Here is an 18,084-nt window from a genome sequence, read left to right as displayed (position 1 = left end):
GAGCTGTCACTTTGTGTGACAGGAAATAATTGGACAGTACTATTCTCTGGACACCAAAATGTACTTGCTAAGATAAGTGTGTGAATAGATTTATTTTGAGATGTTATATTTTGATATGAGTTATTATGATAGAGTCATTTAATGTTGTGGTTAAGTTTATGGATATTGCCAAGATATTATCTCTATTATATAAATTTGTCTGGTACCGTTTCCTCCCTTAAGAGAGAGATTCAAAGTTGGTGGTTTGAAAAGTAAATTTTGCAGCAGTGTTGGTGGAAAAGCCCTGCTGCCCTGCTGTTTGCTCTAATGCAGCTCCCTTCTCTTATTACCCAGCTGTATTTATAAACTGCTCCCGGAATAATTAAGTCACTTCCCATTACTGAACTTTTAACAGTTTGGCCCATTCAATTAAAAGCAGGTGATGTTTCCACTTACAAGAAGTAGTTCCACATTTTGGGAAATTCACTTTTTTGCTTTCTACAAAGGTGGTGGCAGATGGAGTTTAACATGAGAGGAGTGTCAATCTTTTCTTCTAATTGTCAGAAAGGAAGCAAATAGGCATATTTCCTCAGATGTCATACTATTCCTTTAACACTTGAGTGCAATGTTTTCTTGGATTTACATACAGCATTCATGCTGTACGTGTTGGGGGATTTGTGAGACTGCAGAGCAGAAGCTGCTCTTGTTGCCTGCAGGCTTGCTGTGGGTCACCTTAACTGTCAATCTACACACACAGGTTGGCAAGACTGAAACAGCATGTCAACCTTTACAGCCACCACTGCTGCCCACTTCAGCAAAAACTGAGCAGCATGTTAGGGTCAAAGGCCTCGCACTCTGACGCAATCTCTCTGCAGACTGGGGTTATGTAAGATCAGGGCTGTCCCTGTTGGTACAGTACGAGCCAGACCTCCAAAAACATTACCATTCATTTCTGAGGAGCATCCAAGACTTTCAAGTAGTGAGGGCTGCTAGTTAAGCATGGAAGGCGTTGCAGGTTATTAGTCAGGGCGTTCTGAATCTGTTGCCAGGACTTGTCTTCATCCTGCAGCTTGGGTCTTCACACACACACATACACACACACACACACATACACACACACACACACACACACACACACACACACACAACATGTGTGACCCGTGCCCATGCCAAGGGATTAGTCCCGACCAGGCCCCTGCCCACAGAGCAGGCAGGCAATTGGGGAGCAGAGCCAGCGCCTGCTTACAGAGATTTATCCACTGCTTTACACTCCCTGGCTTGGTCAAACATACATACATGGCCTCCTTTGCCTCTTGCAGGACCCAATGAATGGCCACGGATCCGCAGCAGAGATAATGTGTGTGTGAACCGTGGGTTTAGCTGCCGGCAGACGGTGAGAGATTGGCTCCGTAAGAGTGTTCTAATGTGGGTAGATGTCAAAAGGAGCAGTCGGTGTACTGTAAATGTGTTAGATATAAATGCCACGTTTGTATCATGTCCCTGTGCTGCAGATCACTAATGAAGTGTGTAAGTGCTGCACAACAATTGACTCAGCTCTGCTCATGTCAGCTTTCAACTCCATAATTGCTTTGATGATTCATGTGGTATATTCATTGGTTTATTGCAGTGATTAAGATTCGGCAAAACCATGGAACAGGTTACATAATGTTTCAATGAAAGATATTGTTTTGTTTTTGGTGTGGTATATCCTAGTATTTACCTCTCCAGTGTTTAGTGTTTCTTGTCTTTAGCTTTTGCTATTAAAGCTGATTTTGTTGCCTCAACCTGATTTGTCTCCGGCATTTGGTTGGTCTGTTATTCTGTCTGGACTTGTCTAGTTTTACTCCCTGTCTTTTCCCGCAATTTTTGATTAGTCTGCCCATTCTTAATGTGTTCCACTTGTGCCCTAGTGTCACCCTTTCCTTGTTTTCTCATATACCCTGTGTATTTATGCTGCATTCCAGACAAAGATTTTAGCCCGTAAGTTACAACTTACAACTCAAGACTTGGTAGCGTTCCAGGCAAAGTCACCACAACCCTTTTAGCTAGTGTTAGCGTTAGCTAGTGGCTAGCCGCTAGTTGATACTAGCGATTTCTATTCTGCGACGTATTTTGGGCTTCATTTAATAAACATAACCTGTAGTAGTACACAATGGTATGTGTATTGTTTTGATTGCAATGTGTGGAATTACTTAACATTTTGTTTGTAAAGGGTGACCAAACGTCCTCTTTTGCCCGGACATGTCCACTTTTATGTACGGTCCCGGGCGTCCAGGGGAGGTTTATAAATTCATTAAAATGTCCGGTTTTCCCTGATTTTCATGGGACCAATATAAGCGTGTACTTAAATTGACTGGCGCTTTGTACACAATACTACGGTACTTTTTTGCGTGACATAAATCCCGAGAGGCTGCCATGTGGTTGGCTCGGGACACAGGGAGTAGATCAGACAGCAGAGCAGATCAGACAGCGGAGCAGATCAGACAGGGAGCAGCATTGCATAGAAAATGCGTGGCGGAAGTGCAGCTTTACAGCTTCAGAAAAAACTTTCCATGCACCATCCCGGTCAGGCCAAGTAGGAGGCGGAGTGCACTGTGTGCAAAGCTAGCACATTTGTTTAAGTGTCTAATAAAGGTGCTGGAGATCTCAAAGCATGGACACCGAAAAACCTTATCTTATCACATTGAAAAGGTTTGAAAAGGCATCAACAGGGGTCGCCATTGTTGTTTATGTGTGTGTGACGTCAAAAACTGTAACTTGGAGTACAACAATCTGGTATGAGATCACTTTAGTGTGTTAAGGGTTTGACTGCCGTTGCAGGGCACTTTTACAGGTAGAAGGTTGTGAAAACACGAGTTACGAGTTGCCTGGAACGCCGCATAAGTCTCTGTGTTCCCTTTGTCTGTTGTCAGGTCCTTTTGGTTCTGTTAGTGTGTTCATGTATGGAGTCTACCTTTTGTCTTTGAGTTACAGTTTGTTTTGAGATCCTGTTCTGTGGTTCTGGAATTAATTTTTGCCTGTTGTTTTCTGGACTCTTTTTAGTGTTGTGTTCTGTTTTTGTGAAATAAATCCTCAAGCAACAAAACTTCCGCCTTCTCTCTGCACTGGGTCTATCGTTCCCGGCATATCATAACACAAAAGGTCCCATTAGGTTATTTCTCCAAGCTGAAGTCGGAATTTTAATTTTCTGGTTGAGAAAACAATCTCCCTACATGGTCCATAGCAGTTCAGGAGCCTTCAATCACATCGACTAATCTTCCATCAGCAAATATATACATATTTCCCAGATCCATTAAATTGTAGATGTTCGGAGTTTTTCTTAGCATTTTAATTAAAGACAAGAAATAACACAATCTTTCCACTACAAATTATTTTAACACCATAAAATGCACTTTTACTTAATTTAGTACACTGTAAGATTTTGTGGCTACAGCCTTTCTTGGTCTTGTATGACCAGTAGTCTTTAGCCTCTAATGTTAGCTAATGGTAACACATTTTAGATAAACATTGCTGCTGTGAAACTCGCATAACTGAGTCAAGTTTTCTGGCTTTGAGACTCTTCAATATTTGTGTTACTGTTACATTTAAGCATGGCACAGGTAAACATTATGCTTTATTGCACTACAAAAACAGAAAGGTGTAGTCAAAAACTACACTGTCTTCACCTGTCTCATGATTGTCTTAGGATAAGACAACTGTTTGTTCTCATACTTCAGATCAATAAAAATATTTAATCTTCAAGTTCACGCCTTCAAGAACTTTGTAATTAAAACAATTTTTGAAAACGCTGTTATACCTCGGTATATTTTTTCTCTGTGCCTTTGTTTATATGGTTAATATAAGAGCGATAACAACAACTGGAATATTGTACACTGTCCTTTTGCAGTGTTTGCACAGTGACTATACAGAGCTGAGATGTCCCATGCACAGAGTAAGTGGGGTTGATTTTGCTGAGGTGTGTTTATGGTGATAGGTGACACTGAGCCAAAGAAGGAAGCGTGACACCTTCAATTAATGCACTGCTGGCATTGTAACTAATAATTATCTGAAGCAAGTAAACAGATGGAGAGAGAAATATCCCCAGCTCTCAAACTCTTTTATTCTCAATCTGCCAACTATTGTAGAGCCCACTTTAGGCAATGGTTGATACGAGTAGGTGAGTACAACACACACACATACGCACACACACACACACACAAACACACACACACAAACACACACACACGCACGCACACACACACACAGGAAATGTCTCTGGAGAGTTGCTGATTTTAACTCCTTGCATAAGCCCCTCAGTGAGCTGCAGGAAAAATGAAATATTAATCGTGAGCGTTGAGCATTCTGTGGCAGGATTGCAGGTTTATTTGTATGCCTGCTCAGGTGTGAAGAGTAAACAGGGTAGAGACAAGCAACAGAGAGTCTAATCTGTGTATTTTGGATGCAGCAGCCACCTCCTGTACTGCCCTCTTTATCTTTCAGGATATGAAAACTCACCCATACAGCTGTCGTCAACATAAGGCAACACAGACAACCAAGACAGCATCTGCACCAAATATTATGATTCACACAGTGCCTTATACTGTAACTACATGAGATGCTCCAGCAAACAGCAAATTGATCATTTATGTTTTTCATTCCTGTTGAATTATCTCTCAAAAAACGGTGTCCTCAAACTTTAAGTTCCCGAGGGGTGTACAGTAGGTGGCTTCTGTCTCCCTAGATGCCCTTAAATGTTTGGTGAATCAATGCAGTACAAGAAGACATCCAGTACAAACTATTGAGTGGACTTTGATTTACCATTTTGTTTTGAAACTACTACTACTGTTCATTGAGCAAGAATGAACTTCCAAGCTCAATTTGAGGCGGTAGTTTGTAAGGTTGCATTGGACTGCTTTAAACTGCAGGGTGTTTTTGTAATTTTGTCCAACCTCTTTACATGGCAAATGCTAATGTGAACGGTAAATGTGCTTTTGCTACTGTAGAAGAAATGACTCCTCTACATTTTTCATTATTCTGGTGACAAACTCTTTATCAGTTCTACCAAACCTGCTTAGCAGTCACTTTTTGAGTGATTAGGATTGTTGTTTTAGTCATTTTAGCATGAGCATCAGGACTGTGTAAAAATTGGATAAAGGTTTTACTGTTCGGGGCACTCTTCTGCTCAACGGCAGTCAGCGGTTAAAGGAAAAAGACGGCTATATCTGAGAGAGACTTAGCCTTTTGCAATGAGCTGATTTATGAACATAAAAACGTCATTATTCTTTTGTCTGTAGAGACAAAAAGGAAGGGTAGGCAGGCAAAGAGCAACCTTTTCCCCTTGCAAAGAACAGTGGAGTCCCATTCAGACTGATCACAAAGGTCGTGCCAACAGAAACATGCTGCCCATTCATTCTGGGAAGATATCATCCGATTTGGAGACACAGGCTACAGCCGTACTCTGAAGCAGAGGCCAAATGAAGGCGAGTTCTTCAACTTCATTCACTTGCAGTTGGGGGTGGTGGCCATTAAAGTCAATGAGCCAGTAGATTTCCCTGCTGTGTGATTTCATCACCCTGCACACCTCCATACTGGACACAAAAGTTATAGGCCCTGTGTAGTGGGAGGATGAGTAGGAGTTGCTAATATCAAACTCATTATTCACAAGCTGGCACGAGGACTGGAACGTGCTTTTGATGGTAGCACTCCTCCAGTTTTACATGGAGATCAGTTAGCTTTTCATGAAGACACTGCTTAGTCGGTAAAAACAGGAGTGTTTTAAAGTCTGAGAAAATTACCCTGAGACATCACATTTTTAACAAAAGAGTTGCAAACTTTGTGGTAGAACTTGAAAACTTGGGCATTTGGGAGGGTCTGACCAAAGACGCTATTGAATAGGTAGAATAAAGGCTGGATTACCAATCAACGCTGGGACCCCAGAAAATCAGGGGGTCACCATGTGATGTTTGTGGTAGTTTGAATGATTGGACATTTGTTTGGTAATACAAAATGCAGCACTAAAAGCACAAACACAAACTAGTGGTGGGGGACATCCGCGTTAGTACATGATCTAGAGGCTGGTCGTGGAGGGGATACTACGTTAAATTCTAGTTTCACAGCCCTCGTTAATTTAGGTGATCTTGTGCTTAAGCATATTTATGACACACAAGTTGACTTAATCAAGTTACCACAAACTAATACATAGGGGGTCAGTAGGGGCCCACAGCCCTTTTTTGCCAGAAGCCCTTGTTAGGATTCTGTTTTGGTTCTCTCTCTCCTCTCCTCTCTGCAGGATATCTCACTCTCATTTCCACAAACCCGGGAGCATGTTTTTGCTTCTGACTTCCAGTTTTTTCTGTGCTTGTTTTTGTGTAGGTTACACAGCTCTACACTTGTGCTGCCGAGCGATTTGACGACTGGTTTTCCCTCTGCCTCAGAGGACATCTCCAGCCAGCCAGCCCTTGCTTGTGAATCTTTTTGTTGAATAAACCTTTTGCACTTACCATCCCTGTTCCTGTTCACTGCTTTGGGGCCACGTAAAGCATAACAGCCATTAGTGGAACCTTGGTCAGGTGATGAGTTCTTCCTAGTAAGAATTCTATTGCTGATGTCTGGAATGTTTAATTTTGATAGGTCTAGCTTTTAATTGTTGAAAATGCACGGTGGCAGCGCGGTGGCTCAGAAGTTAGCCCTTCTGCTTTACAGTTGGCACTTGTTGGCACTGCAGAGTTTGATCACTGGTCTGGGTCTGTCTGTGTGGCATTTGCATGTTCTCCCCGTGTTTGCGTGGCTTTCCTCCGGGTGCTCTGGTTTCTTCCCACCTTAAAGACATGCATGCAAGGTAACTATGACTACAGTTGAAAATCAGCCAACTGGCTAAACAGTGTGGCGCATTAACAGAAATGTTGATTAACGATTTTCCTAATCAAATAAATCAACCCTAATAATAATGAAATAATGGCTTGCCTACTGGCCTAATGGCTAGTAGCGGCCCTTTCTCATTGGGACTTGGCTTGGGAACCGGAGGGAAGCCGGCTCAAGTCCAGGGTGGGCAATGGACTGCTGAGATGCCCCTGAGCCAGGCATGAACGCCTGACTGCTTAGGGCACTTTGCTGCAGCAACCCATCATTTCATTGGATGTATGCGTATTCTGTTGCTCTACAAGTTAATTTGAACATTCTATTTGAGGTCTGCAGGCCACTGCTCAGAGTGCTGCCGTGTAAAGTGAACTGCGAGGATACAAACAGTTGTGATGCTGCTGAGTCACTTCTCTGTATCCACACTCCTCAGTCTGGCCCATACATATTCTCACATCTACATCATTTACTGCAGATGATTCAGCCCTATTATATGGCCTGTGACATGCCAGAGAGTCATCCTAGGTTTAGGAGAGACGTCTGCAAGGGTAAACAAAGAGAGTGAATCCTCATCGTGTTTTCTGAGCTTGAATTAATCATCAGCAGGGTCTCCTCACAACTCTCAAGGTAGTGTCAGCTTGGTCACATCAGATAAGGTCGGCTCCTTCTGATGCGCTGAGGGGAAAGATCGGGCCAGCCAGGTTGCATCTGCTGACTGGCTGGAACCACATGTCTGCCTGAATGCAGTTTGCTAAGAGGCTGATGCTGCCCTCATCCAAGAACGTGTTTCCTGATCCAATTGTCTGCATTGCCTCAAGTTACAGACATCCAACTGGTCAGGTTGGTTTTGCTCTGGGAGGAGAACAATACGCTGTTTGTACACAAGCCAAGGAAAACAATCTCATGCAATCTGTCCTAAATATCCAGTCACATACACATGATTGCTAAGTCATCCAAACGTCTCTGCCAGGGAGCAGTAAGGATGAGTCCCAGCCAACAAAACGCATTGTTTCATCAAAAAGGAAACATGGCAGCTGCAGTATTGTGGACTGTGGATAATCTGGCAGGAAGTGTCTTGGTGGATTTGTGCTTGTGAGCATCCCCGCTTTGTGGATGGGTGTGAAGAGTAGGTTGCATAAGAGGATCACCTCCGTAATGGTGTAATTCAGGATTCCTGCTTAACACGGCATATCTATGTGTCTTAAAGAGAGGGTGAGAAAGAGTGGTTCCTCTACTGAAAGACCATTACCACAGGAAGATGCCAGCACCTGGGGATTACCTACTGAGGCAGGAATTAGGGAAGAAGATGGATTGAATAAATTAAGAGATATTGTTTAACAGTCAACTCCACACAAACAGATATTTAGAGAAAGTTCCAGTGTCCAGTTTGTGGACACCTCTGTAGCCCTTTCATAGGAGATATCGTATCTCAGACTAAAAATTACAAGGCTGAGGCTGGCATGTTGCTTTTGCATGCATATTTTCCAGCATGTCAAACTAATATTTAAGATTTCATCAATAGTGGCTTCCTGAATTTCCTTAATTTGAGTCTTACAATATGGTCTTATAAATATCAAGCATTTTCTCTGAGGGTGAGATACGTGCATAACAATGGGATTTGTCATTCGGTCAAACGGACTGCTTTGTTTTCATTCACAACCTTTGATTAGCCCAAAAGCAGCAGTTAATAAAGCTGCAGAAATGTTAATATGATGTCAATATGGGGAAAGTGACAAGTTCTATTTTCCAGAGCTGGTATCAGTATTATCAGCCTTATGCTATGTTTGAATATTGTGAGGTTTCATAGAAATCCTTCCCCTTTTTACATTATTACATTGATGTCATTGGCATTAAGTGGTCTGCTTAGTGAGCTTAGACAGGGAATTCAAAAGGGATTAAATTCATTCATCCTCCAATCCACACAGATGAATGATATCCACGACGAAGTTGCTCTTTTTTGAGTAGATCTTTGTGCCAATGGGTACAGTGTGAAAGGCAGGGGAGCCAGGTTATGGATTTATGGATTTGACAGATTGGCAGAGCACTTGTTGAGTTGAGAGCAGATCTCTCGCTGGCCTCCAGGGGGCAGAGCGGCCTCAGTGCCCCTGGGAGACTGCCCTGCGCTCTGGGCTTAGCTGCTTGTTACATTAAAACAGGGGCTTCTGTGACAGAGTCAGCATTATGAGAGCTAAGAGGATTAGGTGATGGACATTTCTGGCGTTGCCGGTCAATTATCAAAATGAAAAGCAGTGACTGGGCAGGGCTGGCATGAAGCAGAAGAGCTCCCCTCTCCTCCTTGTCTCCACTCTAGCTCTCTATCTCTCACTCAGCTCCTGTCTGTCACAGGTTACTGAGGTTTAGGGGAGGGGGGGAAGAAACAAATAAAAGGCACCATTGATGCGTTTCTGAACATGAAGTGTGTGTGTGTGAGCCACGGATTAAAAAAGAGCATTTAAATTTTAATGTTTTTAAAGTGCAAAACTGTATGTTATGCAACTGTGTAAAAACAGGCCTGCACGTCAGCCAACCATCCATCCGTGCTCAAGTCTAACTCCTCCAACCATGTGCATGATTGCCCCCCCCCCCACACACACACACACACTAACACTGCTTGCTTTCACTGTCCTACGTGTGTGTGTGTGTGCCCCCTTGTGATTGCTTAACAGGCTATAAGTGTAGGAGGAGTCTCTGCCACTGTGATGCACATTTGATGTTGGACAGTTGGGGATGAGAAGGAGATGTGGGGGAGGCAGGAAGTAGGAAGTAGGAAAAAAGGGTGGGGGGGTTGTATTGGTATATTTGCAAAAGTGGCATTCCACAGCTGCCTGGGTTAAGGATCTACCCCGGGGATTCACACCACAGTGCAAACGTAATCAACCGAGCCAACGTGCCACCATGGTTGCAGAAGACACATCTCTCCGGCAGTGACACCCTGCCTTCCCCTCCATCCTCAACGCCAGCAACTTCCCCTCTTATCACCCAACTTTCTCTACACCGGTTAGACCTCGCTGGAGCACAGCAGAGGTGAGGCTGTATATCCATGTGTGCCTGTAAACGATAAGAAAACAAACCGCTGAACCGTTTCATTATTATTTTTTTTACCCTGTCACAAACAGCCATGGAGGTAAACACTTTTTTTTTTACAGCAAGAGACATATTACCTAAAATATAAAAAGAAGAGCGGTTGTGCTGGCTCACTAGATAGCAGGCTGAATTATATATTAAATCCCAGTTATCACTTTAGGGACAATGTCATCTCGCCACTGTATTACAGATGGTCCTGCTGCATGGGGAGATTTGATATGGGCATTCAGAGGCCGTTAGCAGCTGAAAAATGTCTCCATCTGGTGTTACCACAGTAACTAGTTGACCTAGTAGGCAGTTTGGTGATCAACACACACAAAGCACATGCTAAAAAAACATATCATGGGTAGAGGGGGCTCTCATTACTTATCACTTATTTTCTGCAACAAAAATATACTTGTATAAGTATACACTTAATATTCAGCATAATATGCCAATTTTACACATGAAGTTCACTAGTCTAGAAGACTAGCTCCTGTGGCTCTGGAGGAAATTTGTCAATTTTGAGAAAATTACTATGATGTTGATCAGGATTAGCCTAGTTTGGTTTTAAGACATCCAATGTATTACATTATTCATGCTGCATTACAAGCCGGAGGTGTGGGCATTTATCGGACAGGGACGGTTGAATGGAAGATGCTATGAATTTGCATGTTGGGAAGTGTAGGATCAAGTCTTTTTGGAACTCAGGATATCTCTGGCCTCTACTGCTTTGTTTTTGACATGTTTTTTCCAGTCTGTCTCTTGCAGGACCCCCAACTTAATGAAAGTGCAATTATAAAACTCTGGACCCTTTCATGTTGTCAGTGGTCTAGATCAACTTAATTTAAATAGCTCATGTTACTGTATTTTGTTAACAGTAGGGGTGTGCAAAAAAAAAGAAAATCACATGAATCGATTCAAGCTCCACTGAGTCAAAATCAATTCATAGAATTCCAAAAATCGATTCATATTTTAATTTAAAAGTGATGTAATGGTGAAATGTAATGTATAGTATCACATAGGAAAAGTAACTACATTTACAGACTGTGAATTGCTTTTTTAATTGAGAATCACTTGAGCCCAAATTTTTGATTGAATCGTGACATCCCTCATAGCGAACAGTTAACTTATTTAATATTTTATTTGGCGTTTTCTTTTGCAGTTGGCAAATGTTCCACCAAAACAAGTTACTCCTCGAGACTATTTTGCAGAGCAACAATCTCTGTGTCGAAGCTTGGCGCCACCCAAGACCATTGTGATTGGTTTACAGAAATGCAAATGACCCGGAGCCTTTTCTTTCTTCTTTCCCAGAAAGTATGTGTGGTGTTTAATTTACTGCCCACCATAGAGTGAACTACTGTGCTTGTTATGTCGACAACTGAGAAAAATATGTCGACATCTGAGAAAAACCTTTAACAGTGAAGCATTTATGAAAACACAGTTTTTTTAATGACAGAATGGGAAGGGGAATCCTTTAGTCCATCCAGTACATCAGGATGTTACTATACAGAGACAAGTTGTAGAGTCTGTTCACACACAGAAGGGTCAGTCGAGGGAAAGCATCCACCTCTCTCACTTTGTGGAGGTACACTAACAATAAAAAATGGTATCTGGAAAGAAAAATTATAAAAAAAAGGGAAAATATACAACAGGGATTGCCGGGAAACAGTTAAAGCCGCCCATGAGGCAGAGGTAGCCTGAGTGCAGTATGCTCTTTTTATCTAGGTAGAGTCCGTGTAAAGGATTGTCTCTGTATTGCCATGGCATGCTCTTCTGCGGCGTGTCCTCCTCCTCTTCCTCCTCTTCCTCCTCCTCCTGCTGCTGCTGCTGCTGCTATACCACGGCGTACTGCTGATACAGCAGCTCCCGGATCTTATAGTAGTCGTCACACAGGCAGCCTTCCAGGCCAATGCGTCCTGCCTCCGTCTGGACAAAGATGGGTCATATGGGTCCATTCATTAACACTTTCTACATCATGGTTTCACCTTTAAACATAGATGCACTAGCCGTGGCTGTAAAGCACACTGCTGACCTAGAAAATAAATATGCTTCCAATTCAGTCCCACAGACCGTTCAGACTTGGGATTTAAATGTCTAATGAAGCGATCCACTGCAAGTTTTTCCATTTACAGACACACACAGACACAGACACACACACACACACACCTTTGAAGGTCTCAGTTCTCTTTGATTTCCTTTTCTGTGTTGAGTCTATTTTAGGTTCTTGTCAATTATGCATTTTGTTGTTGGTATTCTGGCTCGCTCCTACTTTTCCTTTAGTTATTTAGTAAATAAAACCTTAACCTCTAAAACATTAAGAACCACAGCTTACTATAAACTAAGACACTATTAATTTGACAGGTTTTGTGTAATTCGGACTAAGTTTCAGTTCCAAGACAACAATGTATCTTTTAATGTTATCTTATCTGACTTTGTTGGTAAATACGTTTTACTCTTAATCTACAGTAACTACAGTATATTTCATTGAAAACAATACCACCTAAATGCAATGGTAATAATTTAAGCTGATTTTAGTTTACTGCCAATACCATTAAACAAATGTAGAAATACTTCCTTATACAAGATCAACCTTGGCCCGTGTTTCTCTAGACTCCCGACTAAGCTGCAGTTTCCTACGCATCACAAATAACTTGCACTGAACAGCGCCGCTCAGGATGTCCCGATCCATCATCAAACAAAGAGAGAAGCTCAATAAGTCACACAGCGAAACGCTACTTCTGATGTTAACCGAATCTAAGGCAATAAATACTCATTCGAAATGTATTCTGTCTATTTGTTGCGATGCTAAATGATTGTTGAGTTGTTTCTGAGGTTTTGAAGGGTATAATAAAAGTTTTTGAAGGTCACAGACAGGAGATGTGAAAGGATGGATTTCTTGTGACAAGCCAAAGGCTTTTTGAGTTCTTTGGAGTTGTTTGACAATTATTTTAAGTGTTTTGTACATGTCCTTTAATCTCATTAAAACATTGGCTACATATCAACTATACAACTCATTTGCGCAAAGACTGAAATATGAATCCAATTTGGACTAAAACCAGAAGCTCAAGGTTTTCATTGCGTGGATTTGACAAAAAAATAAATGAGCCTGTGCCATATGTGTTCTGTACTCTCCCTGTTGAGGGCTAGTGGTGACTAGTGTTGCTGAGAGCTGATGGATAGCACACTCGCTGAGCCAGTGGGAAGGAAAACTCACCCTGCGGACGGCCACCATGTTGTTGCATACCAGCACTCCTCCCACAAACTCGGCCTGGATGCCCTCTCTCAGCAGGATCTGCTTGAAGTCCGACAGGCGAGGCTCGTTGATGAACACCGACTGATGCCCTGAAATCTGGACGGAGACCAGAAGAGAGGGCCAATCACACTTAGGGCTGTCTGAATTGCTTAGACGCCATTGAGGGAACATACTGGTGGAATTGCGTTAAAAAGTCGTCCAAATCAGAGTCCTATGGCGACCAGTTCAGTGATTAACTCTCTCTGCAGCTAACCACTGACTGCGGCAGCTGATGGCATCTTAGACTCATCTGTTGTAAGGCTGCACAATATATCCTTATTCTATCATCCTTACAATGTCAACTGGCGCAATATACATATCGTGAAAGGCTGCAACATATGGTGAAAGACACTCACAGATGTTTTGTGTTAGCTGAAAGAAAAAAACTTTTCAGTGGTGCCTTTTATATTGAGTTCAATTTTCAAAAAAGGAATGTTTTAAATTGCATTTTGTTTGCTGTAAATTCAATTAACAATTTGTTGTATTTGTATGTTGTAATCACTGTCCAATGATTTACACCAGTCTGTCATTCACTGAGACATATTGTGGCCAGCAATTCAACTTTTAAAATAAAAATCTTTGCATATTCATAGATTTTTTTTTTTTTTTTTTTTTTTTTTTAAATCAGTGAGAGGGAGAAGATGTAGTTTCAAGAATTTTTAAGAACAGGATGGAGAGAATCTTTAAGCTTACGATACAACTCATATTCACAAATACTGATGTGTCGTAACCACTTTGCTTGTGTTCCCCGCCTTACCTCGTTCGGAGGCAGTGGCTCCAGCGTGGGAATGACATCACTCTCTTCGGACACCTCCTTCTCGTCCTCCATGAACAGGTTCTTGATGGCGCGCTGTGCTGCCACTGCCGTGGCGTCTTGGTCGACGCTGAGATCGGGGGCCACGTCCATCGCCAGCTCGCCGTCCTCCGCCTCGTCTTTCACCCCCTCCTCCAGCATCACACCCGTGTCCACCTTCACCACGCGCATGTCCAGCACACCGTCGATCCAGGCCAGCTCTGTGTCTTTGGCCTTGCAGAACTGCAGGGAGCTCACCAAGGAGTCTTTCAACCGCACCTTTACCGCAAGAAGATGAGACGACATGAAGACATCGGCCTGTCATGGAAGGCTGCTCTGATGCCTTTGCTAAAGAAATCTACCTTGTAGCAGTTAACGTCCTGGCTTAATTGCCAAGGGGCTGACAAAGACAGATTTATCAGGTTTAGCTATTTCAAGGCAGAGCATTTTAGCTTTATAAAATCTATTTTAACACACATTTAATAGAAAACATTATGATACACTTATAGTGCGTTCCATTTGTACTCAGAGTTTGAAATTTCTGAGGTCAAAGTCAGAAACTATTCTCTACATGCAATCAGTACGAGGCAACCATATTCACTTTAATAAAAGAAAAAAAAAAGCAGGCTTTCAGTGAGGCTGACCTGGTAGATGTGTGTTTCACTGGTGGCGTCTATAGTCTCCTGCAGTTTGGGTGTGTAGACTTTGATGTCCTTGCTGAATGCCTTGCAGGACTCTGCCAGGTCCAGACTGGCTTCCGGCGGCCCGCGAACGATCACCAGCTGTCTGGGCTTCATCTGATTAATAATCTTCCTGATGGAGTCGCCATCAGAGCGACCCTCGTAGTCTATGTACGAGATTCTCGCTCTGTAGAAGAATGAAGGCGGGCTCAAGTTTTTTTAATACCGCTGAATTGTCAAACATTGTTGAGTAATTTTATTTAATAATTATTATAATTCATACTGTTTATTGATCCCCAGTGGGGAAATTACAATTTTCACTCTGTTTTCTTAGTAATCACTACACACAGGCCTGAAACACACTTACACATGCTCAGGACCTATTCATGCACAAATGGAGAGATAGAGTGAGTGGGCTGCCAGTGCTGGACCAGCGCCCTGAGCAGTTGGGGGGTACTGCATTTCTCAAGTTACCAGTCCCTGTATCGGGACTTGGACCTGCGACTCTCCCGTTCCCAACCCAACTCCCTGATAGACTTCTTATTCATCTAAGAAAGGTTTGCTGAGTAGACATAACCTTTTTTCACACACAACACTTCCACACAGTTACACTCATTGACAGCTGGAGGCCCTCCAGCACACTAAAGCACTGTACTGTTGACCAATGATCAGCTCTAGTGGCAGTTAAAATGGTGAACTTAAAACCCCACAGTTCCTGTCACGGAGTCATATGGATTTAAAAGGATCACTGACCTAATTTCAAGATTTTCCACACTGGAGACGCATTTGGTGGGAACAACAGAGAGATCCTGGTCCATGGGTTCATCCCCATTGGTCAACCCGGATTCCAGTTTGTTTTTCTCTTCCTCTGTGGCTTGTAGTTCAGGAACCAGGAAGTCTTCTAGCCTGTGAGAAACCAATCACGGTTTACTGATGATGGCAGCTGTGAATTATCTGTATCCATCTTTCTGTAATCTGACGTTCACATTGTGTATCAATATTGTAGTACCTGATGATTTCCCCATACTCGTCCCATTTGATTCTCTCTTCATGTGTGGGGAACATAGGATAAGACTTTTTGGCGTGTTTGAAGAAGCTGCCTTTGCGGCTCCCCTCGCTCTTCATCATCAGGTCGTGGTGTTTAGTTTTCACTGCCGCTGGCTGGTCCAGATCATCGTCCATATCGCTCTCGTCACTCGAGTCTACATCCACCCTGCAAGTGCATGAAATAAAAATGAACAGAGTGCATAAGTTTCATTTTCCAAGAAAAGATGTTTTTGTTCAGTTGCAGATACATGTTGTCTTAAATGTGGCATGACTCATCTCCCATTTAGAGAATTCTGTTTAAATATCTCATTTTAAATTTACAAGGTAGAGCACCATTTGTATTACTGTTGCCGTTTCCCATTTTAGCTGTTAGAAGACAGGAAAAACTGTATGAATCACATTTTTTGATGGACAAACCGGCATAAGGCATCATCAAAAATCGACGTCTAACCCTCAAGCACCCAGTCAACCCATGGGTAGTTCTACTTACTCTTTTGCTTGTTCAAGCTTTTTAGCAGCTTCTTTCTTTACTTTCTCCTTTTCAAGATATTCTTCCAGATCCTTGCCTTCGAGTTTCACCCTTTTCCTCACCTGTCATAATGAGAAAAGTGAAAGATAGGTATGGTGCAAATGATAGAATGACACCTTTTGTCGTTTCCTCAGCTGGGTCTGAATGTGAGAGACAGGAGCTTCCCATGGGGCGTTTGTCAAAGCAAATCAGCATCCTGACTGCTGGTCTCACCTCCAGATCCAGCATCTTCTCTCCAGGGTTGTCGATGAGGTAGCGGGCCAGGGTTCCAGGTGTAGTGCGGTAGGTCAGGATGACGGAGTTTTTGGCGTCTTGGCACCACTGGATGAAGAGTTCTCTGGAAAAGCCAGACTCGAGGTCTGGCTGGCTACAAAGCACCACCTTGGGACTGGGCACCCGGGCCAGGTCTGCCAGACTGTGGCACAGGGTCAAGTGCCGGAACTGGAAGGGGTTGTTCCTCTTGTCTTCAAAACACCTCATGAGCTTGTCACTCATCCACTCCACCTACAGAAAAACAGTAGAGTAAGTTCATGTTATTGCGTACATATGTTGTTTTTGGCAAATAAGGTGATTCTGAATCCAAACAACTATCCTGGTAAATTAACAAAGGAAGAAATAATACAAAATCTCTATAAAGGATTGATACCTGTGACTTAGAGAACTCCACCACGTTATAGCTAACATTGTTGAGCAGAGCTAGTGGGTAGGCTCCCAGCCCAGCATCCTTTGTCCTCCAAATCTGGTCCAGGAGCTGAGCCAGCTCCAACACACGCCCTGCCGTATCCACGGCAATAAGGACATTACCGTCACCACGAAGGGTCTCCATTACATTGGCTATGAGTAAAAAAAAAGAAAAAAGAAGGAAGAATATTAATGAAAATAAACAGCATTTTACAACAAAACAGTCTTAAAAGGACAAAAAAAGAGGACTTTAAAAAGGATGTTGCTTGAATTTAAAGTAATAAATATGCAGTTAAATCCATTAATTACTACAATAGAGTTTTGTGAAGATGACTTACTAAGGAGCAGCTCATCCCTCTGTTTGCGACGCGGCTGTACATATGTAGCATTGAAGGAGTCTGTGATAAGCAAGGAAGGACGACTAATGCTCTCCAACGTGCAGCCATTGAGGTGTCTACAATACAAAAACAGAGTTAAAAAAAGGACCTGGACTAACAGCCAAATATATTCACATTTCATATTAATGTTTGGTGTGTGCTCACATTTCTCTCTTGTGGTTGAAGTCCACAGCATAAACAATCTCCTCCTCTCCGTCCTTCACAATTTTCCAAATAGTGCCTCCAATCATGTGCCCAGCTGGAAGAGGAGTGATGGAAAGACCGTGCCCTTTCCCTGTAAAAGGTAAAAAGAAAGATATGAAACACTTTGGTATCTCCGATACTCAAACAGGGGCGACTCTATAAGGGTCTGCAAGTTACTCACCTTTTAGATTGACAATCTGAGAGTATTTCAACTGCTGGATTTTATCAAAAGCACAATCCACATCATCGAGGGTGAACAGTGTGAAATCTTCACTGTTATTTCGAGACTAAGTGGAAGGAAGGATATGAATAAGAAATAAACAGTTATCATGCAATTGAGCTCTATTTATAAATAACTTTACATGACATCTCACACACCCCCTTCTTACCTGATATAGATCATACATGAACATTTGACCCATCTTGTAGACAGGAATTGTTGCATAGATAGTGCAGTTTAGGCCCAGTTTCCCCACAGCATATGGCAGGGCTCCCAGGTGTATGGGATCAGGGTGGGAGAGGAGCACAGCATCGACCTGATGAACATATCTTGAGGAAAATGGACATCACACACCGGTTTTAATTCGCAATGGGGGGGGGGG

The 18,084-nt window shown here is 42.6% G+C and overlaps 1 protein-coding gene across 2 annotated transcripts in view; it reads right to left on the bottom strand.

Annotated features, from left to right (window-relative positions):
• Positions 1-11,303: 11,303 nt before the first annotated feature.
• cpsf2 (cleavage and polyadenylation specific factor 2) overlaps positions 11,304-18,084 on the bottom strand; it is a 7,570-nt gene continuing 789 nt past the window's right edge. For both annotated transcript variants that reach the window (XM_034901041.1, XM_034901042.1), the window contains exons 3-15: positions 17,872-18,031; positions 17,664-17,769; positions 17,444-17,573; positions 17,240-17,355; positions 16,867-17,054; positions 16,434-16,724; positions 16,182-16,282; positions 15,654-15,857; positions 15,398-15,550; positions 14,609-14,831; positions 13,929-14,243; positions 13,094-13,228; positions 11,304-11,805 (exon numbers count right to left, since the gene is read on the bottom strand). In XM_034901041.1, coding sequence (XP_034756932.1) covers positions 11,713-11,805; positions 13,094-13,228; positions 13,929-14,243; positions 14,609-14,831; positions 15,398-15,550; positions 15,654-15,857; positions 16,182-16,282; positions 16,434-16,724; positions 16,867-17,054; positions 17,240-17,355; positions 17,444-17,573; positions 17,664-17,769; positions 17,872-18,031 — 2,215 coding nt within the window. In that variant the 3' untranslated portion in view covers positions 11,304-11,712. The remainder of the gene's footprint in view (positions 11,806-13,093; positions 13,229-13,928; positions 14,244-14,608; positions 14,832-15,397; positions 15,551-15,653; positions 15,858-16,181; positions 16,283-16,433; positions 16,725-16,866; positions 17,055-17,239; positions 17,356-17,443; positions 17,574-17,663; positions 17,770-17,871; positions 18,032-18,084) is intronic.

This window comes from Etheostoma cragini, chromosome 18 (assembly GCF_013103735.1).
Source record: "Etheostoma cragini isolate CJK2018 chromosome 18, CSU_Ecrag_1.0, whole genome shotgun sequence".
NCBI lineage: Eukaryota > Metazoa > Chordata > Actinopteri > Perciformes > Percidae > Etheostoma > Etheostoma cragini.
This window is presented reverse-complemented; position numbering and strand designations above follow the sequence as displayed.